Source organism: Scylla paramamosain, chromosome 28, assembly GCF_035594125.1.
Source record: "Scylla paramamosain isolate STU-SP2022 chromosome 28, ASM3559412v1, whole genome shotgun sequence".
In the NCBI taxonomy this organism is placed as follows: domain Eukaryota; kingdom Metazoa; phylum Arthropoda; class Malacostraca; order Decapoda; family Portunidae; genus Scylla; species Scylla paramamosain.
The window spans coordinates 5,202,259-5,221,641 of record NC_087178.1 but is presented as its reverse complement, the minus strand read 5'-3'; the positions used below and the strand labels follow the sequence as shown (position 1 = coordinate 5,221,641).

The 19,383-nt window shown below is 46.8% G+C and overlaps 2 protein-coding genes across 2 annotated transcripts; one reads left to right on the top strand and one right to left on the bottom strand.

Moving 5' to 3' along the window:
- The first annotated feature begins 700 nt into the window (after positions 1-700).
- On the top strand, positions 701-11,473 carry LOC135114768 (uncharacterized). The gene is made up of 6 exons (XM_064030829.1): positions 701-2,938; positions 5,767-5,850; positions 7,336-7,549; positions 8,340-8,479; positions 8,831-9,049; positions 9,200-11,473. Exons 1-6 carry the CDS (start codon positions 1,337-1,339, stop codon positions 9,962-9,964), a joined length of 3,024 nt encoding a protein of 1,007 aa, XP_063886899.1. The 5' UTR covers positions 701-1,336; the 3' UTR covers positions 9,965-11,473.
- Positions 11,474-11,799: 326 nt separating this feature from the next.
- On the bottom strand, positions 11,800-18,602 carry LOC135114770 (cilia- and flagella-associated protein 58-like). Its single transcript, XM_064030834.1, has 17 exons — positions 18,474-18,602; positions 18,282-18,358; positions 17,819-17,986; positions 16,579-16,765; positions 16,350-16,487; positions 15,643-15,789; positions 15,401-15,515; positions 14,960-15,098; positions 14,652-14,847; positions 14,309-14,417; positions 13,888-14,066; positions 13,502-13,674; positions 13,138-13,300; positions 12,851-12,949; positions 12,465-12,593; positions 12,269-12,370; positions 11,800-12,152 (listed from the first exon to the last, which is right to left on the bottom strand). The coding sequence occupies exons 1-17, from the start codon at positions 18,486-18,488 to the stop codon at positions 11,991-11,993; spliced, it is 2,298 nt and encodes a 765-aa protein (XP_063886904.1). The 5' UTR covers positions 18,489-18,602; the 3' UTR covers positions 11,800-11,990.
- Between the last annotated feature and the right edge of the window lie 781 nt (positions 18,603-19,383).

The window sequence follows — 19,383 nt, the reverse complement described above, 5'->3', positions numbered from 1 at the left end:
AGGAAGGACGTGGAGTGAGTGGTGCATGGCTACTACTCCGTCAGTTACTACCCTGCTTGGTGAGGCGAGGGTAAAGCCACACATTGACACACAACACACCAGCCATCATCTCAGACCCACGTAGTTCATCATGTAGAGGGCGCACCACAGACAGCCTTGCCTCTTGAAGCTGTTGGTATTGATCTGGTCCCTTCTATGTATGGAATTTTGCTGTTCTTTCTTGAATCCTCGCGTCGGTGGCGGTGTAACTGAGGCGACCTTTTAGAAGTGGGCTCAGAGTATTGTCTTTTACTATCCGAGAGAAATAGAGTTTGTTTTTCTCCTCGCGTAAAGGAAGATATGTTAGTGATATCAGAGACTCGGGAAGTGGGGGTGAAGGGGGGGTAGGTAATGTAGATATAACCGGAAGAAACACATGAGGTTAGGTTTCATGGGGAGCGTGAGGACAGCAGCAGCGTGACTCCTGCCCCCAGCTCACCACACCTGCCGTCGCCGCTCGCCAGGTGCGCCACTTCCTAGTTAGCACAGTTGTGGCGCAGTGAGGTGTGCGCCGCGTAGGAGGAAGAGGAGAGAAAGAGAGTGAGGGAGAGGAGGGGGAAGAAGAGAGTAGGGGAATGAGCGAAGAGAGATAGAGAGCAAGAGAGGAGAGTGGGGAAAGGGCAAAGGAAGAGTGGGGAGGAGATGAGGGATCGAGAGAGGGATGTGGGGGAGGCAGGTGTGAGGGTGCCAACTTTAGGGGGGTGAGGGGAGGCAAGTGCGGTGCCAGAGCCATCAGTTCCTCACGTACAGTTGCCACAGTGCCACGCTTACGCCGCTGCCACGCCGGACGCCACTCCCCGAGCACTGGCCCTCCGCGACCTGACACCGCCACGCCGCCACCAGGCGCCGGCAAGGGTGTTGTGGTGCCACGAGAACCAAGTGAAGGAACTGACGCGGCGGCGATGGAGTGATTCACTGCACAAGGCTCCTGGCGGCGGGGCGTGAAGCGACCTGGACTCACTGCACTGTCTGACGGTGAAACAGTGCCGAGGGAAGCCACGGCGCGCCCCTCACCAAGCACGTGATACTCTTGACACCAACATCAACAGTGGTGCCCCTCCCCTCCCCTCCCCTCCCTCCTTTCCTCCCTGGCAGGAGCTAAAATAGTGACTGTCTCTTTATGTGTGGCACTGAGCAGCGTGCCAAGACTTACCCACCTGCTGCTGCTCCTGCCGCCACGGGTGTGACCTCCCCATACACAGCGCCGCACGCATCTGGCGAGAGTGACACCTGCCCACACACTTGTTGGGGATGTGCCGCGAGGAGCGCTAACACCTGCAGCATGTGGGAGTAGCTGATGCTGACTTTGCTGTTTGTCTGTCGCTCCCTCTACGCGGCAGGGAATCATGTGAAGGGCGGGCCAGGGGCGGCGTGTGGCGTCCCTGGAGCCACCATGGAGTCGTCGCGTCTCCCTCCCCCATGCCGCCGCTCCTCGGAGGATGCTCGTAGCGGCGCCGGCAAGAAGGAGATAGAACGACCCACCTCCCTGCCCCTCCGCTCCTCCACCCCACGACGACTGTCCTCCAGCGGCGGGGATCCTAGACATGCTCTTCAACCAGAGCCACTCCCCCTTGACCCTGACACCACACCCGAGGACTCCCTCCCTGAACTAAGTGTCATACCCGAGGTCCACGCCTCAGCGGCCTCGCCTGAATCCCACACACCTGTTGCTGACGCTGACGCCAGGCCGGACTCCCACACTCCCGAGTCTAGCGCCACCCTCGTGCCCCTCACGCCTGAGCCAGATGCTACCTCGGAGTCCCGCACACCAGACTCCCACACACCTCGCTCCCGCCGCACCACGCCCGAACCTCATTCCGAGACCGCATCCCTCAAGCCGCGGCCGAGGCACGCCGTGTCTGGCGCCAGGAGCGTCAAACGAAGAGGCTCTCAGGTACGGCAGGGGAGACCTCGCAGGGCGCTGTATGTGGCCACACCCTTGCCGCCGCCGACCCGTGAGCACAATGTGGGAAGGTCCCAAACTGAGCCACCCCCGAGCCCTGACATTCTGGAGGTGTCCTGGGTGTGGGAGTCCTCCCGCCACACCTCACTCCGCCGGCGGGCCTCACGACGAGTGTCCTCCCGCTGGAAAAGACCCCGGGGGATGCCGCGCCGCGCCCCGCTGCGAGGCGTGAGGCTTGGTGGCTTAGGTGACGAGTCCTTGGAAGACAATGGTGGAGACGACACGGTCATGATCTGGCAAGGGCCGAAACAGGAAATGGAGGTGGCGGGGCGGAGCGGTGCAGGGCGTCACCAGGGAGAGGATTCTGGGGACACAGGCGTCATCCGTCGTAGAGCAAAGTCGGAGTCCGCTGCGGCCTCCGTGAAATCCTTAAAGAGAAAGTGGCGACATTCTGAGGTATTATTTCCGCGACTACTGTCGGAGGCTTTGCAGCAAGCTAAAGCCGACGAGAGCGGTGACAAGAGCAGGACTCTCCTGGAGAAGGCTAAGAACCTTCCCGGCTATATGAGGAGGGTTTCCCACGTGTTGTTTAAGAACAGTAAAGATGAAGAAGAGGCTGACTGCATCGTCAAGAGACTCGGAGGCTCCACGTTCTATGTGGAGGTTGGAAATTGCCTGCAGGAGCGTCCAGGGACTGTCCTGACGGAAGCCAGTGGCGGTGACGCTGCGCGAGGCACCAAAAAGCACGGCCCTCCAGTGCGGGCTGGATTTCTGCGGCCTCGAACCCTCAATTGGAACCAAAAATACAAGCGAGCAATGGTGCAGTGCAGGACGCCAGGCCCCGATATCTGCATCACATCCCCTGAGGGACCCTGTTCCCCCGGGGGGCAGGAAGGGGACGGAGACACCAGGAACGAGGACGGCAAGGGACTGCTGGGGAGGATCTTTGGACAGCTGCGCCCTCGCTCCACCTCCACCTCAAGGTCTTGCGTGTCTGTGAGTGTCCCGCCGCCCCTTCCCTCCTGACGCACCCTCACTCCTAGGGGCACCTCTTTCCACCCTCCCCTCACCCATACCCATCGCCTCCCCACTCACGCCCCGCACCCTCCCTCTCCTGCACTGCCTCACCTGCCAGCCCGCTACTAAAGGAACGTGTGATAAGGACGCTGCATCACGCTCACTAACACTAGCGCGAGGCGGCAAGCTGGCTGGCAGGTGCTGGGCGGGGCGTCACGCGGTAATTGTGTGAGAGAGAGAGAGAGAGAGAGAGAGAGAGAGAGAGAGAGAGAGAGAGAGAGAGAGAGAGAGAGAGAGAGAGAGAGATTTGCACACGGAGAAAAAATGAAAACACCCCGAGGAATAGGTAGCAGTGTGCTTCCCCTTCCCCGCCACTTTTCATTCCCCTGCCGGAGGGATCTCGACGGTAAACATTAGAGAATGAAGGGAAAAAGCACCGTACTCGTTATCTTGGGCATTGTTAGCCTTTGCCTCCCGCTCTAAAAGGCGTGTGTGTTCAGCGGGGAGGTGGACGCGGCCGCCGGTGCTTAGAGCGAGGCGGAGAAGAGATGCGCGAGTCGCTAATATTGATTCTCTTCCGAAGCCAAACTTTTAACTGTTGTTTTGGACACTTATTAATTAGTAGCTGTCTCGCAGTCTCTCCTGCACTTGACGCGTGATATTTATTATGCACCCGAAAGTTGTATTGCTTCCGCCAGGTAGCCGCACTCGAAATCTGAAAGGAAGGGACGCGGCTGTTGTGTGTCTGTCCGCAACTCAGGCTTTTTATGAGGCCACCTGTAGGCGTGGATATGATGGAGAGAAGGGCGTGCAGTGGAACGCGGCGGCTAATTTGAGGCCATTGTCATTGATGAAAACATTGCTAGGACATGACGCTCTCCTCCTGCACCTGAGGCATTGCCTGCCTGCCCTCCGCCTCCCCTGCGACGATGTCGGCATTGACTTGAATCGCCCCGCTTGTATCGTGTTTCTTTACCGCGTTGAACAAGGGCAAGAGGGTTAACTCTCTTGGCCTTGATATATAAAATGAGAAAAATCAGTAAGTTGTATATCGCATCAGGTATCAGAAGCAGAGGCAGCCCCGTTGCCATGGCGCGCGGCAGCGGCACCCTGCAGAGCACCAGCAAGTTTTCCTTCCCTTGGGACAAAGCTGCGGGTGGGGGTGGGGGCACCAGTCTCGGTTTCTCACCTTCAGTGTGGTTGAGCCCCATCCCACCCCTCCCACTGAGCTCCGACCTCTGTAAGGCCGCCCTCCATTGGATGGGCCTCCTTCGGGTCCTGGCCTAAAGGGGAGTTGCACCGCAAACAACCGATCAACTTCCATCTCGCGAGAGAGTACCAATACCTCAGCCCCTCCATGGCCGCCGCCCTCCTTCCCTAGGCTCTGGCCTGGAAAGGGCCTGGAAAGGGCTTTGTCACTGGCACGAGGCGTCCTTTAAGTCAGCCATTCGTCAGGCAGCAAGGCCTCGTCGCCTGAGTGTCGCTAGTCACCCTCTGCCGCTTCCCCCACTGGAATACTTCACCTTAACGAGGTGTGGTTGAGTTACGGTCGATAAGTGTCTCCTGATATCGACATTCGTGGTATATAACTTAAACTTTGTGAAATATTGCACTGGGAAAGAAGTATAGGCATTCGAGACGAGACGTGGATGTAGCTTGGGAGAGAAGAGAACAACCTCTGTGATGCGGTGCGAGTCCCAACCTTACTCCTGACACTTCCAGACCCTTAGCCCCAACTCCAGCCCCTGCGTGAAGCTATTAGGCTGCAGCTCCACACACACACACACACACACACACACACACACACACACACACACACACACTACAAATACAATACTAATAATAAATTCTCGCCTTGACACGCGTTGTGTTTGGGCTGGATAGAATCGTAAATATAACGTAAAATTTCGACACATGACATAAATATGGAGAGGCTCGTGATATCAACATCGCCCGGGATCAGAGGATGGGGGCAGCGGACAGGTGAGTGTCGGGCGGGAGTGTCCTGCCTTACCTTATCTTACATTGTTGTACGTCACCTTATCTTACCCCACATTACATTATAGTACACTATCTTATTACCTCTCCTCACCTCACCACACATTACCTTACTTTACTTAATTATATGTTGTCTTACCTTACCCTACTTCACCTTTCTTTATCTTACCTTACCTTACTTTTCCTTACCTTACCTAACCTTACCTTAGCCTACCTTACGTTACATCACCTCATCTCACCTTACCTTGCTTTACCTCACCTCATCTCACCTCACCTCATCTCACCTCACCTCACCTTACTTTACCGAGAAAATACTTAGTACATCATGAGTTTCTGTTCGGAGGCTTAATTCCTCAGCCCTCACCTGGCGTACCGTGTCCCAGCAAGATACAGTGCTGCTGGTTCCCCTCAAGTATGGGTGCTGAGTGCTGAGTGCCCATCATATTTTACTTTCGGTCCGTGATTAAACTATTCGTGTAGCACTTAAGAGACGAGGTGTATCTATGTAGGTGCTGAGTGCTGAGTTGAGTTCACCCTGATACGTTGCGTGATTAACCTGTTCGTGTAGCACTTAAAACATGAGTTACATCTTATGCTGAGTGGTGACGTCGTGCTGTTGCTTTCGGTTCGTGGTGGTTATAAAACATGCGCTGTCGTCTGCGTATGTGTGCTGAGTGCTGGTACATTCGGTAACATTCGGTTCGTGATTAATCTACGGATTGTATTGTGGTTGTAAAGCATGCACTATCCTTTGTGTGTGTTTGTTTGTGTGGTGAGTGGTGAGTGCTGATTGGTGCTTTGTGTTGCAGAGTCGCAGCAGCATGAGTGGCGGCAGCGAGGACGGTCACTCTCCCTCACACTCGTCGGACTATGAAGAGCAGGAGGAGGCGGAGGTCAGTCCATCTCCCTTTAAATAGAGTTTGTATCCTGTTGAATATTTAGTTCCAAGAAACGGTGTCACGTTCATCATGATTACATTTATAATTATACTCTCAAAAAAAATCGTAGTTGTGATTCAAAATGTGGCATAAACGGGATAGATAGACAGGATAGATAGATACAGGGTTCGCAGGTCAGTCATCAAGAGGGAGTGAGAGAAAACTTACTCTTTTTTAGACTGTATTGTGAATTACTAGATTGATACTCGGCAGTCAATTAGTTTTGCAGTGGAATGTTATTGAAGAGGGGGAAGCTTTTAGTTCATTCCTGTATTGCCGAGATCTTAGTTAACATTCAGAGCACGGTGAAGAGTGTTTACAAGGACAGAGAGAGAGAGAGAGAGAGAGAGAGTTAATTTTGTTTTCTAGGCTACAAAATTACGTAAGACACCATCATTGTCATCATCAGCTTCATCATCATTGTGTTTAACGTCCTTATTACGTCTTCTTACGGCGTGGACAACAATAATAGCCTCTCCCACTCCCGCAATCTTAGACAACCTTATTTGATGTTCATTCTCATATCCCCCACTCATCAACCAGTATATAGGAGACTACTGTACAGAATCAAGCAGGATGAAAGCCACAATAGACGCAATAGACAGGAATAGCAGGAGAGGAGTCATTTAGGCCCTCCTTCCCAATCATTAGAGAAATGGTGAAAGTAAGGGGAAGGAGATAAATGCAAAAATTGTCTTGACTCTGCAGGTGGTTATGGGGAAAATTGTCTGGCATGAAAGGATTAAGTTGTCAGGTAGGTCAGCTTAACTCTCCCACTACACTCTCACTGCCACTCACTCTCCCAACTGCAAACAATATTGTCTAAAGAAGTTATAGATGAATATTGAAAAAAAAAAATGCTTGACAGGAAAAGGTAGGTCAGCTTAACTCTACCAAAGTCGCACTCACTCTCCATTCCCAACACTGCATACATTATTTAAATTATTAGGGACTATAGAAAAAATTGGCTGGCAGTGAAAAAGTTTAATTTATCAGATAGATCAACTTAACTCTCCCACACTCTTTCCTTTCTCCCCTCTCCTAGCAGTTCTTACAGAATTGTTCAAGTTATAGGTGATGATAAAAAAATTATCTGGCTGTGAAAGGGTTAAGTCATCAGATAGATGTCTCAAATGAACTCTCCCAATCTTTCACTCACCCTGATCTCCCAACACATTATTGTCTAAAGAAGTTCTGGATAATTTTAGAAAAGAAATTGTATGGAATTTAAAAAGATTATGTTATCTGTTAGATCAACTCAACTCTCCCACTCTCCCCTACTTTCCCAGCACTGCATACAATATTACCTAAGAAGTTCTAGATAATTACAGAAAAAAATTGTATGGAAGTAAAAAGATTAAGTTGTCAGGCAAATCAACTCAACTCTCCCACTCTTCCCCACTCTCCCAACACTAACTAACCGCCCACCTCCCACCACAGAGGACAGGGTCAGCCTCTCTCGTGGGTCGCATGCGTGGTCTTCGAAGGGACATGCAAAAGAAAATCTCTCGCCTGAAGAGTCCCAGAGGCAGCACATCCAGTTCCCCTGGACCCTTGGGAGCCATGGACCAGCCCCGGGCCTCACTCTCAGCCCCTGCAGCCCCCCACCCTGCTGTAGCCTCCTGTGAGAGCATTCCTTCATCAGCCCCTCCAGGTAAGTCCTTGCAGTATTATCATTGTTGTCATCATTGTCAATGTTATCTCTACCAGTGTCATTGTTGTTATTTTGTTATCATTGTCATCATTGTCTTTATCACTAAAAATCATCATCATCATCATCATCTCTATAATCACCACCACCACCACAACCACCACCATTATCATCATCATCGTCATCGTCATCATCATCATCATCATCATCATCATCATCATCATAACTATTCTGGTACCAAGTCCCTGCCCCTCAAAAATATCAAAGAGAAACAAGATGAAAGGGAGGAGACCACAAATGGAGGCAGACTGTGCAGTCATGTATCACACCACATCACTGTCCTGGTGTGTCCTGCTGCACTCTCCTCACTGTAGTCATATATGAAAGTGGAACAAGTATCTATAGTCAGGACATACAGAAAAAAATATCTCTTCATATTTTAGAATTCATGTTTTATTATTATACATCATTGTTTTACATAGAGAAAAAAATGTCTCCATATTTTAGAATTCATGTTTTATTATTGTACATCATTGTTTTCTGATCTTGCTTTGCCTCAACACTCACATTATACAGTCATCAGTGCATGCACTTTTCCATCAAATAGGCAGATACATATACTATAATTATAGTGCATAGTTAAACCAAATTATTCATGCAAAAAAGATCCCTTCATTAATAATGGTAGATATTCCAAAGTATTGAATATTATTGAGAAAAAATAAGTTGAGTGTCATGTGTCGAGTGAGGCATTGAATGTCACACCTGAGTAACCTGTGGTTGGTGGCCACAGCTGCCGCACCCTCAGGAAGCAACCGGTCCTCCCTCTCCGGGGAAGATGCTGAACCTTACACAGGTCCCTTCATCGGCCGTGCACGGGCCCTGGTGGATTGTCAGCCCTCACCTTATGACCGAGACGCACTCAAGTTCAAGGTGAGCAGTGCTGGCAAGGTGCTGGTGGAGGAGATGGTGGCTTGGGAGAAGGAGAGAGTGAGCCATTGAGGAGGATCTTCATGAGCAGGGTAGATGGTGCGGAGACAGGAGAAAACTTTTGAAATGCTAGACTAGGAAAGAGAGAGAGAGAGAGAGAGAGAGAGAGAGAGAGATATGCCTGGGAAAAATGCATAGATAAGAGTACTCACAATGAAAATATCTACATGGTCATCCCCTTAAGGCAGTTTTACTTAGTAAGCAGCAGAATTAATAGATATATCTTCAGATCTTAGCTTCTAAGATTGAAGCTTTTCAGATAGTCTTTGTATAAACCTTCCTTCTGGCTTGCAGAAGGGAGACACCATCGACATCATTGCCAAGAACCCGTCTGGCCTGTGGAAGGGCTGTGTAGATGGCAGAGTTGGGCATTTCAAGTTCATCCTGGTGGAGGAAGAGGTGGAGCGTCCCGTCCGCAAGAGTCGTGCTGGGAGAGGCACCACACCACGCCGTGGCCGCTCCCGCACCCTGGAGGAACTGCTCACTCGCCTCCACCTCAGCCACCTCATTCAGGTCTGAATGCTTTGTTGAGACACATGTGTTGCCACAGAATTAAACCTGTGTTAAAGTTTGTTACCATGTTTGTAACTCTTTGATCATAAATAGACATATTAGGACATTCACAGAGGCATTCGTTCTCTTTATACCTGAATATCCTTACAGGTATTTATGCTTAATGGGTATGAAGACCTGGAGCACTTCCGTGACATGGAGAAGGCTGACCTTGACTGTCTGGGCATCACTGACCCAGAGACGTGTGCCAAGCTGCTGACAGCCGTGGCTATGCTCCATGATGCTGATTCTGAGCCTGAGCCAGACCTCCCGGAGACTCTGGAGACCACTGAGGCAGCCCTGCGACGGGGAGACCATGGCCGTGACTCTGGCTGCTACACAGACCATCGCTGCTCCACTCAGCCACCAAGTGTTCTTGATGAAAATAACCTGGACACCCGGCAGTCCACCCCTTCCACAGATACCTCCTCTGGATACCACTCCCGGGGTCCCTACAACATTCCTGTGGGAGAAGGTGGCCAAGCCATGCGAGATGATACGCACGGATCAGCCCTTGACTCCCCTCCTTCAGAGGCCACTACCACCACCAGTGGCACGGCCACACTACCTTCCAGCACGTCAGAGTCTCACTCCTACCGTGCCCACCCAGCCACTGTCCTCCCAGCCAGCCCTCACTCACAGCCCCGCCATGCACACCATCAAGGAGATTCAAGGGTCAGGCATGACCCAGAGGTGGACTACGAAGCTAAGTTTGTGACAGCACGCAGTGTGTTTGAGAAAGAGGTGGTGAGGCGGGAAGTGCCAGTGTCTGTCAGGGGACAGAAGCATGGCACAGATCCCCAGCAGGCAGTAGGTGAGGCACAGCAGGCAGAAAGTAGTGAGGCTGGAGGAGGTGCAACAGAGTCCCCTCCTTGAGTAAGCCTGGCATTTTCATCAGAAGTGGGTTACTCTCCTAGTTCTAGCATAGGAACATGAGAATCACTTTTCATGTGATGCCCTTCCTCCTCACTAGTTTGGAGTCACTGTACAAGTAATGTTTACTTGGGATCCAGTAAGATGGTCCCATCACTCAGAATACCTCCTCAGTGTTGAACAGTTGAGAATTATTTAAGTATTCCTTAACATATTTAATTTTCTCAGTGTTCCATAGTGAAGGTTGGTGCATATTACAAAATTGAAAGTGACTTCGAAAAGCATTTGAGAATATAGAAATATGACAATATGATTAAGAGAAAGTGATGTGAACAACATTGTATTTAACTGTGTTGCATGTCAAACCCTGTCAGTTAGTTTTTGCAAAGAAAGAAGAGAGGGAGAGTGATTGAAGTGTCAGTGAGTGGACTAAGGAGCACTGAGGTAGCCAGACATGAGCTCCTTTCTCAGAAGTTCCTGAGTTGGGGAGTGGCTGGCTGGAAGGGGAATGCAGCCAACTTTTATAGCTTGTCTTTCACCTATATCTTAACACAGTTATATATACTACCATATCATTTTATATATAGTGATAGGATGATCCAACATGTAACTGATGCTGTACTTGTTGTGAGGATTAGCACTCTTCCCACACCAAGCTGCAACTGTGAAGGTTCTTGTGAGTCAATCAAATTCTTCCTCTTAATAGTTTTAAGAAAAATTTAATTTATGCAAACTTTACTTAAACATTATATGTAAGATATACAGTATTAATTAATTGAATCTTAGGAAATATGTAACGAGATCAAAATTGTGTACGTTAGACTATTGCCAAGTAGAGTGTAGGAGGAGAAATGTTTTGGGTGACAAAATGAGTCATGTCCTGTGTTTTCCCTTTGTGGCAGCGGGATCATCAGTCCTCAGTTGTAATGTTGCCAAGTTGTGATACTAAAGAGCCTGTGTTCCAGCATCACCTGGGGCAGGTGGTGTGGTGTGGTGAGGCTGAGGCCTGCCTCCACATGTTCACTGTGACGTGTCTGGCTGTGTTATCTAACGTGTCAACAGTAACTTTCTGATGCCAAGATTTAGAACATGTAACAATTACCTATGTACTAATTTTAGTTATTATATGATATACACATGCTTATTATTGTCAAAATTATTTTTTTTACAGTTCACTGGAATATGTTTCTATTTGTTGTATTTTATTGTGTACTTGAGAGATCTGATGATATTTTAATCTGTTCAGTCTCATCCTTACCCTGAAAGGGCAGAGGATTTTATGTTATCACAAACTGTTTTTTTTTTTTTTTTTATAACATGGGCAGTTTAGGTTGGGCCAAGCAGGTTCCTGGTGTTGATAATGATAAAGATGCGCTTCCCACATGGTCACATCATATGTTCCTCCAGCTCTTTATTCCAAAACTTTAGAAGTTTTACTCTTCCAACTTTTGTATTGTACAGATAATATGTCATCATTATTTGTATATAGTATATATTATAGTTAGAGGCAAAGTGACTCTTTTTACTGATCCCTTTCCTATAGGTAAACAAGAAGAGACTGAAACATCATCACTGGCTGCTTACTATTTTTTAGGTGAATATAACAGCTGATGAGGCAAACTTTTAACAGCCTAAACTAATGAATGTGAGATCTTCAGACATGTATAGAAGAATGGGAGAGAAAGGAGCTCACTAGTCACCAACAAGCAATACTGTACACATACAGGTCCAGGATGAGTTAAAACCCTCCTTCCCATGGGTTTCAAGGGATATGGAGTGGGGTCAGTAAGTACAGGAAATGGTAACTAAGTCAAATAGTAGAATATAGAAAACCCAAGTTATAAGGCAGTACTTTTGCTTTTTTAATAAACTCCTCAATATTGGATCACACACTCATTAAAAGACCACCAGTGTCTCTATCAATGAAAGAACAAAAACATCTCTCATCTGTGTTGCTGATAGTATCCGTGACAGCCCTCAACATCCACACACAATGATTTGTTGTCCCCAGTGCACCAGGGCAAAGCCACTAAGCTGGGTCAGTCTCTTGACCCCTTCGTGCTGCTGCTGTTGTTGTTGCTGTTGTTGATGGTGGTGGCTGTGTTGTTGCAGTTGCTCCCGTTGTTGTTGCTGCTGTTCCTCCAGCATCTGTGCCTGGTTGCTTGGCCTGTAGTCTCCGCTGGAGGTTATTCTGGTATCCAAAAGAAATATGAGAATAAAAATCACTAGGAAGCAAAAAGCAAAGAAAAGGACAGAGAGATTTCAAATATTTGGTTTAATATATCTATAAAACCCATAGACACTCACCATCTTGCGCATGGTGACAGCCAGCTGGTTCCTGAGGTGGCGCCTCTCCTGCTCCGCCTCCTCCTGGGCCAGCAGGGCCACATTAAGAGCTGCTGTCACACTCTGCCACGTACATCACTCCACACTCAGAACAGGCACATTAAGCTGATGTTTTATCACATCACAAGTGTCTGTCATATATGTCAAAGTTACTGACCTTGATTTGGTCATCCTTGGCCCGCAGCTGACTGATGAGGTGAGGCTTTGCAGCAGCATCAGAGTGATGACTTGCTGAGCGCTCAACCACACGTCGCATCTCCTCCAACTCTCGTTCCTTGTGGGCAATCTGAGTCAAAGTGCTCATTAATCTGATAGGGCTTCTTATTGTTTTGTTTTTACACATTGTCATATGAATATTAAGAAATACAGGAAATTTCATTCATATGTAAACAGTACAAAAAAATATTTTCAAAGTAGTACTGTATGTGATAAGTTGTACTGTTGTGTGTCTCATGATAAACAGAAAGGAAAAAACTTTTGAGGCTGTTAACATTATCAGAAATGTATGACAGCTATTTAACAACAAAACAGTTAAGTCAGCACCTCTCCCTCGCTGGCTGCCAACCTCTGAGTGGCAGCCACAAGCCTCTTCTGCAGCAGGTGGTTCTTCTTCAGTAGATCATACTTGCCTGGATCAGATGCCTGCATGAGATACATATATCAGTAAAACTATCAGCAGTGAAGATATTAATGCATTTAGTAGTTCTATCCATGTCACTATATTTTCATGTGCCAGTAATACAAACACCTCATAAGATAACAAAGCAATACCATCATTACCAACATAGACTTTCATCCCTCAGGCAACTTGTGGAGCCATCACAACAAACCTTGAGAGTAGTCCATCGGTGAGACTTTTCCCTACGAATGATTTCCTCCTCCAGCACTGCCCTCTTATTCTGTGATGAGATGAGTTCCCTCTGAAGGCGTACCAACTCCACCTTGAGGGCCTCCACCAATTTGACATGCCGTCCCAGCACCTGTCTCTCATCACTGTTGGTTTTGGAAAGGGGCAACACTATTCAGGAGTCCGCACTACACTGACAGACTCTTTGATCTGTTCACAACACAGTAATCACTTGTTTCTTCTTATGTGTACAATTTAAATCCTGCTATTATCTAATCATTCAATTTACAAGATAGTTACCAACTACATCCTAGACATGTCAAATTCACAGGGTGTTGAGTGCTCACCGAAGAGAGTTGACCTCATTAGTTAGAGTTTTGATGTCCTGGATGCGGTTGTTGTAGTCTTTGTCACCTTTGTGAAGCACATGCTCCAGCAGTTTGACTCTCTCCCGCAACGCCCGCACCTCATCATTGCGACGTGCCAGTTGTGTTGTCACCACAGCACGCCCAGCTTGTCCCTGTGGAGGAGCCCTCCAATATAAAGCTTCACTCTTTATTTTTTTTTTTTTCAATATCTAAACAACAATTATAATCAAATACTGAGACAAAATCAAGGGAGCATATTGAAGTATGATAGATGATGTGCGTGCAAAAAGACCTACAATAAAAGAGGACATGAAACATATGCCATCAGTTTAAGGGCAAAAACTCTATTGCCTTGGACAGCCTACCTCCTCAATCTCCTTGTGCAGTTCCTTGTTGGTGTTCTCTTCTTGGTGCAGGAGGCGTGTCAGTCCCACCTTCTCTGCCTCAGCATATTGTACTGCTCGCTGCCTCTCATCTGCCACACTCCTCGCTGCATGCTCTGCTGCCTTGAGCTGGTCTGTCAGGCGCTCCAGCATGGATACCTCTGCAATGAATTGACAGGTGCTCTTAGAAGATGGAAGTGTAAACAATGAATCTATATAACTATTAGGGAGGGTCAACCTTTATCTGTCTAAGATGCCTTAAGAACCTTGGAATTGTGGTCTTCTTTTTGACATCTGTCCAAACCGAATTGTATGTAGTAATCAATTTGTTTAGTTATTCCCAAATTTTCTACATACAGAATTGTGCTTGAATTCCTCTCCAACCTTTCACCCCTCCATCTACCTGCAGTGAGTTTCTGGATCTCAGTGTCTCTACTATTTAAGTTTTGTTGCAGCTTTGTCACCAGGTAGCCAGCCTTCCTTGACTCCTCCAGCAGCTCATCTTTCTCAGTCTGGGGAAGGAAGGGAGAGGCAAGCCTTAAATCCCATAGCTAATACTGAGTGGAAAGCAAGTAATAGAGAGAATTCATACAACACAACCTACTGGTGTATACTGAAAAAAAAGTTGCTCCCACTGATAAAAGTCCAAAAAGTTCATTACAGTGTATTTTATGAAGAACTGTTCAAAGACTAAATCAGTCAATGAATAAACACTTACTTATGTTTAGTTCAGTATTACAACTCACCCGGACATTGCGAAGGTGTCGGCTCAGAATGAAATTATCAGTCTTGAGTGCATCTGAAAGGGAGGTGGCCTGCTGAAGGCTTGTTTCTGTGGCAGCCTGAGTGTGCATCAGCCTCTCTGTGTCCCTTCCCCGCACCTCCACCTCCTCTACTAGTTCCACCACCTTTGTCTCCAACCTTGACGTCTCCTCCACTTGTCTGTGCATGTTGATCCAATCCACTGAATGTATTATCATCACCATCATTATTTCATTACATTAAGAAACAATAGTGAAACCTGACAGTGGTGAATGAGGCTTGATTTGTGTACCTGTCCTTGGCACGCTGGAGTGTATCAATGAGACGGTCCTGCTTGTTTAGATCACGTGACCTACGCACCAATTCTCTCTCTGCATTTTGTCTTTCCAGCTCTCGGATGTGAATGAGGCCTGAATGCTTATGTATAGTGCCTGAAAGAGATACACCAAGGAATCAAATGTTGGAGCATAATGAATGATCAGTTTTTAATTGTTTTCTAGCTATCTTCCCTTTGTATGTTGTCTATGATGGTCAAGAAATTTTATCCTATATTAAATATTCTCTTCTCTGTTGTGCTTTAAGCTTGACTGCCTTTTGCTGTTATGGAATGGAACCATCTCAACTTTCAAATGGTATATTATCTGCATAAAATAAAAACATCTTCAGTTGTATTTTATATACATTTATGAACTACAAAGTCATATCACAAGCCTCAGGTGAAGAATTCACGCACCCTGAGCCTTGACATAAGCCCGGTGCAGGACGTCTCTCTCGCGCTTCACTTTTTCAGCCTGCCGAGTTGACCTCTGGCTCATTCTGGTCTCCGTTACAACCTGCTTCTCTAATACCTTTGCAAATATTTAAAAGAAAATCATTAATCTTATTTGTTTAAAAGATATAGTTATACAACTTAATTTAGGCGAAATGTTTTGCAGTGAATTAATAACAACCTCAAGGTAAGTCTTTAACACTGACCTTAACCTGCCCACGGAGATTTTTGACCTGACCCTCGATGTCAGCTCGTCTCTGTTCCTGTCGTCTCACTGTTTTTTCCAGCTGGTCAAATTGTCGTCGTGCCGTCGATGATTCCTTTTGTAGTCTCACCAAGTCCTCCTCTTTAAGCTGTTTGGTGAGATGAAAGGACATTCTCTCTCTCTCTCTCTCTCTCTCTCTCTCTCTCTCTCTCTCTCTCTCTCTCTCTCTCTCTCTCTCTCTCTCTCTCTCTCTCTCTCTCTCTCTCCAAGTTCCCTACTGTCAACCATTCATATGTAATGGGATGAATCCATAGTGATCATCGTCGCAGACCACGACGACGTCAAAGGAGAAGTAGGATAGCAACAATTTCATCATTAGAGTCTACGATTCAATTAAGCTAGTCTGAGTGAGCCTGCTGCAGCGCTTTGGAGCAGATAGCCTTTTCACACGGACGGCTAGCTGACGCGACCCGGTCGCGCATTTCGACCGCGTGCCTCAGCGTTTTGGTCTCGCTGCCGAGCCACGCGACCAAACCACTTGTGTGAAAGGGCCCTTAAAATGTAGCTGGGCTAGCGGATCTTCATGTGACCCATTAGAGTATCACTAGAACAATGAAAACATGCTTAAAAATCCCCAAATAACTTATAGAGCTTGTTAAAAGTAATAGTGATAAGACTCCAATACATCAAAGAATACGATGCCCTAACCTTGATTACTCCAGTGGTCTCCTTGTAGGCGGCCTCCACTCTTGTAAGAACGCGGGAACGTGTCTCTACCTCCTTCTTCAGCCGTGTTGCCTCCTCTTTGGCTTCTTCCAAGAGCCTTGCCATGCTGTCCCTCTCCTCCTGTCATCCAGAAAATGAAACAGCTATTATCAAGGATTTGGGAATCTATTAAATTTCACATATTTTCACACTCTGTTGGCTGTCTGACAACCTTCTGTGTGTCGAGAGCCTTGGTCTTGTCCTCCACTAGAGCGTGCAGCTTCCTCACAAAGGTCTGAAGATTGGTCATTTCTTGGTCCGTTCCCTCTGCTGCCTCGTACTGGGCCCGCAGCTCCCCTTCCAGCCATTCTCGCTCCCTCTGTTCCTTCTCTACCGCCTCAGTCAGCGTTTGGTTATCCCTTCAGGAGCAGACCGCAACTATAGTCAATCTGTAGTTTTTTTTTTTTTTTTATGTAGGAAGGACACTGGCCAAGGGCAATAAAAATCCAATAATAAAAATATGTCCACTGAAATGCCAGTCCCATAAAAGGGTCAAAGCAGTGGTCAAAAATTGATGAATAAGATCATGAAACCTCCCTCTTAAAGGAATTCAAGTCATAGGAAGGTGGAAATACAGAAGCAGGCAGGAAGTTCCAGAGTTTACCAGAAAAAGGGATGAATGATTGAGAATACTGGTTAACTCTTGCGTTAGAGAGGTGGACAGAATAGGGGTGAGAGAAAGAAGAAAGTCTTGTGCAGCGAGGCCGCGGGAGGAGGGGAGGCATGCAGTTAGCAAGATCACAAGAGCAGTTAGCATGAAAATAGCGGTAGAAGACAGCTAGATATGCAACATTTCGGCGGTGAGAGAGAGGCTGAAGACAGTCAGTTAGAGGAGAGGAGTTGATGAGACGAAAAGCTTTTGATTCCACCCTGTCTAGAAGAGCAGTATGAGTGGAACCCCCCAGACATATGAAGCATACTCCATACATGGACGGATAAGGCCCTTGTACAGAGTCAGCAGCTGGGGGGGTGAGAAAAACTGGCGGAGACGTCTCAGAACGTCTAACTTCATAGAAGCTGTTTTTAGCTAGAGATGAGATGTGAAGTTTCCAGTTCAGATTATAAGTAAAGGACAGACCGAGGATGTTCAGTGTAGAAGAGGGGGACAGTTGAGTGTCATTGAAGAAGAGGGGATAGTTGTCTGGAAGGTTGTGTCGAGTTGATAGAAAGAGGAATTGAGTTAAAAGCTGCTCTACGTGTCTCTCTCAGGGAATGATAGTATACAATATAAGAATAACTTATCAGTGTACGTTAAAACCGAATAGATAATACAATCTTTCAATTCAGATATCAAAAACATGAATGATAGCTCTACAGCATCATATATCGCATATAATTACGAGTCACCTTTAATAGGACATGAATAGGCTTTACACTAGTGGCAACGGCAGCGGAAAGAAATACGTAATAACCTGGTGAGGGTCTCGATGCGCCGTTCGAGGTCCCGCCGCGCTATGAGGGCCTCGGCGCGGGGAACTGAGGTGGCCAGCTGCTGCGTGAGGGCCGTGACTTGCTCTCTGACGGCAGCGGTCTCTGCATGGGACTGCTTCAGCTGTTCCTCTAGTTCCTCCACGGTTACCCTGCAGCGGATGACAGATAGAGGAATGGAGAGATTGACTAGCTGGTTAGATATGTAAATAAAGAATGAATGGGTTGAGGTGACTACCTGATGATAGACTAATATTTCTAGTGTCTGACTGTGACGACATGTAGGTAACTTGACTGAATTATTAATTATGACGCTGACGCACAGAGAGAGAGAGAGAGAGAGAGAGAGAGAGAGAGAGAGAGAGAGAGAGAGCACATCTAATTAATGGGAGGAAGCTTAAATGATGACATCAGTCAGTTAGTCAGATTAGAGATTTTTCAACTTACGTTTCTTCACCATCAGCGGTATTTGTAATGGTGGCTGAAGGGGCAGGGGCCTCCTCCTTGTCCTCCGAGGTCGCCTCCTGCGGATGTTTAAGAGAAAATAATTGGAATGTCATGACCGTACTTAACCTTTTACTTGTTTCAATTTGATTTATGATCCTACTTGGTATCCTTAGTTGCCCCGCCAAGACTCACCATTGTAGCTGCCATCTCTGCCACAAGTGTGCCTTGCCTATGCTTGCCGTGTTGGCCTTCCAGTCGTCTGGCGGCAGGGCGTCCCCGTTGTCATGGCAACCAGTGATTTTGTGTCCATAATGCTTTCATTATCACTGACATCATTCAGAGTAACTAGTCATGTAATTTATCCACAGGAAAATTTTTTAATTGCCATGTTATGTATGATATAAGCCTACATAATTTGTGTGGGGCACTGGAGCCTACCTACTAATACATTAAACTTAATTAAGATGTTTATTTTAAAAGAAAGGCTAGAGAAATGATCGAATTACATTATTCATTGCTTGAGTTTTATTTTAAGTTAGATCTAATAATTTGAGCAGAGAAATGAAGGCATAAATATGGGAGAGGCGCTCCAGCAGCTTCAACTGTCAGTCTCGCTGCCTTGTGGGTCAACTGACGATCGAAGCGGAGGAGAAAGGAGGCAGTGAGAACAGTCTTACCGACGGGACATATTTTGTTAGCATCATGCAGTTATTTACAGTATGTATAATGATTAATGTAAGTTAACTGGTAGTTTTCAAGAGAATTAACAAGTGAAGACGCATGAGGCAAGGAGAGGACAAGGAATTACAGCTGCTTGGAAACCCATCACTCTACGACCTTGATTGAAATATTAAGTGCGCATTATAAATAGAAATATCAAATATAATTCAGCCTAATAATTCAAACAAAAAAATGATATTAAAAATACCTCTGTCAAAATACGACTATCCAACCACTGATAAAACCTGCATGGAAGCACATTCCAGAAAAAAATATATATTACTGGTGTCATTTTACCTGGCATGATAGAGTAACAGTTTACAATTTTACAAATAATAAGTATTTTTTATTTCAGAAAATTTGAAATTGGACACAAGGAAAA

What these genes read in the sequence shown, in the direction of transcription:
- LOC135114768 (XM_064030829.1), top strand. Translation starts at nt 1,337, where the DNA reads ATGCTGACTTTGCTGTTTGTCTGTCGCTCCCTCTACGCGGCAGGGAAT. An exon ending in CCTCAAGGTCTTGCGTGTCT is followed by an intron (nt 2,939 to 5,766) that starts GTGAGTGTCCCG and finishes TTTGTGTTGCAG; the next exon opens with AGTCGCAGCAGCATGAGTGG. An exon ending in GAGACGCACTCAAGTTCAAG is followed by an intron (nt 8,480 to 8,830) that starts GTGAGCAGTGCT and finishes TCTGGCTTGCAG; the next exon opens with AAGGGAGACACCATCGACAT.
- LOC135114770 (XM_064030834.1), bottom strand. An exon ending in ACCGCTGATGGTGAAGAAAC is followed by an intron (nt 17,987 to 18,281) that starts GTAAGTTGAAAA and finishes CATCCGCTGCAG; the next exon opens with GGTAACCGTGGAGGAACTAG. An exon ending in CTGTCACCATGCGCAAGATG is followed by an intron (nt 12,153 to 12,268) that starts GTGAGTGTCTAT and finishes TTTGGATACCAG; the next exon opens with AATAACCTCCAGCGGAGACT.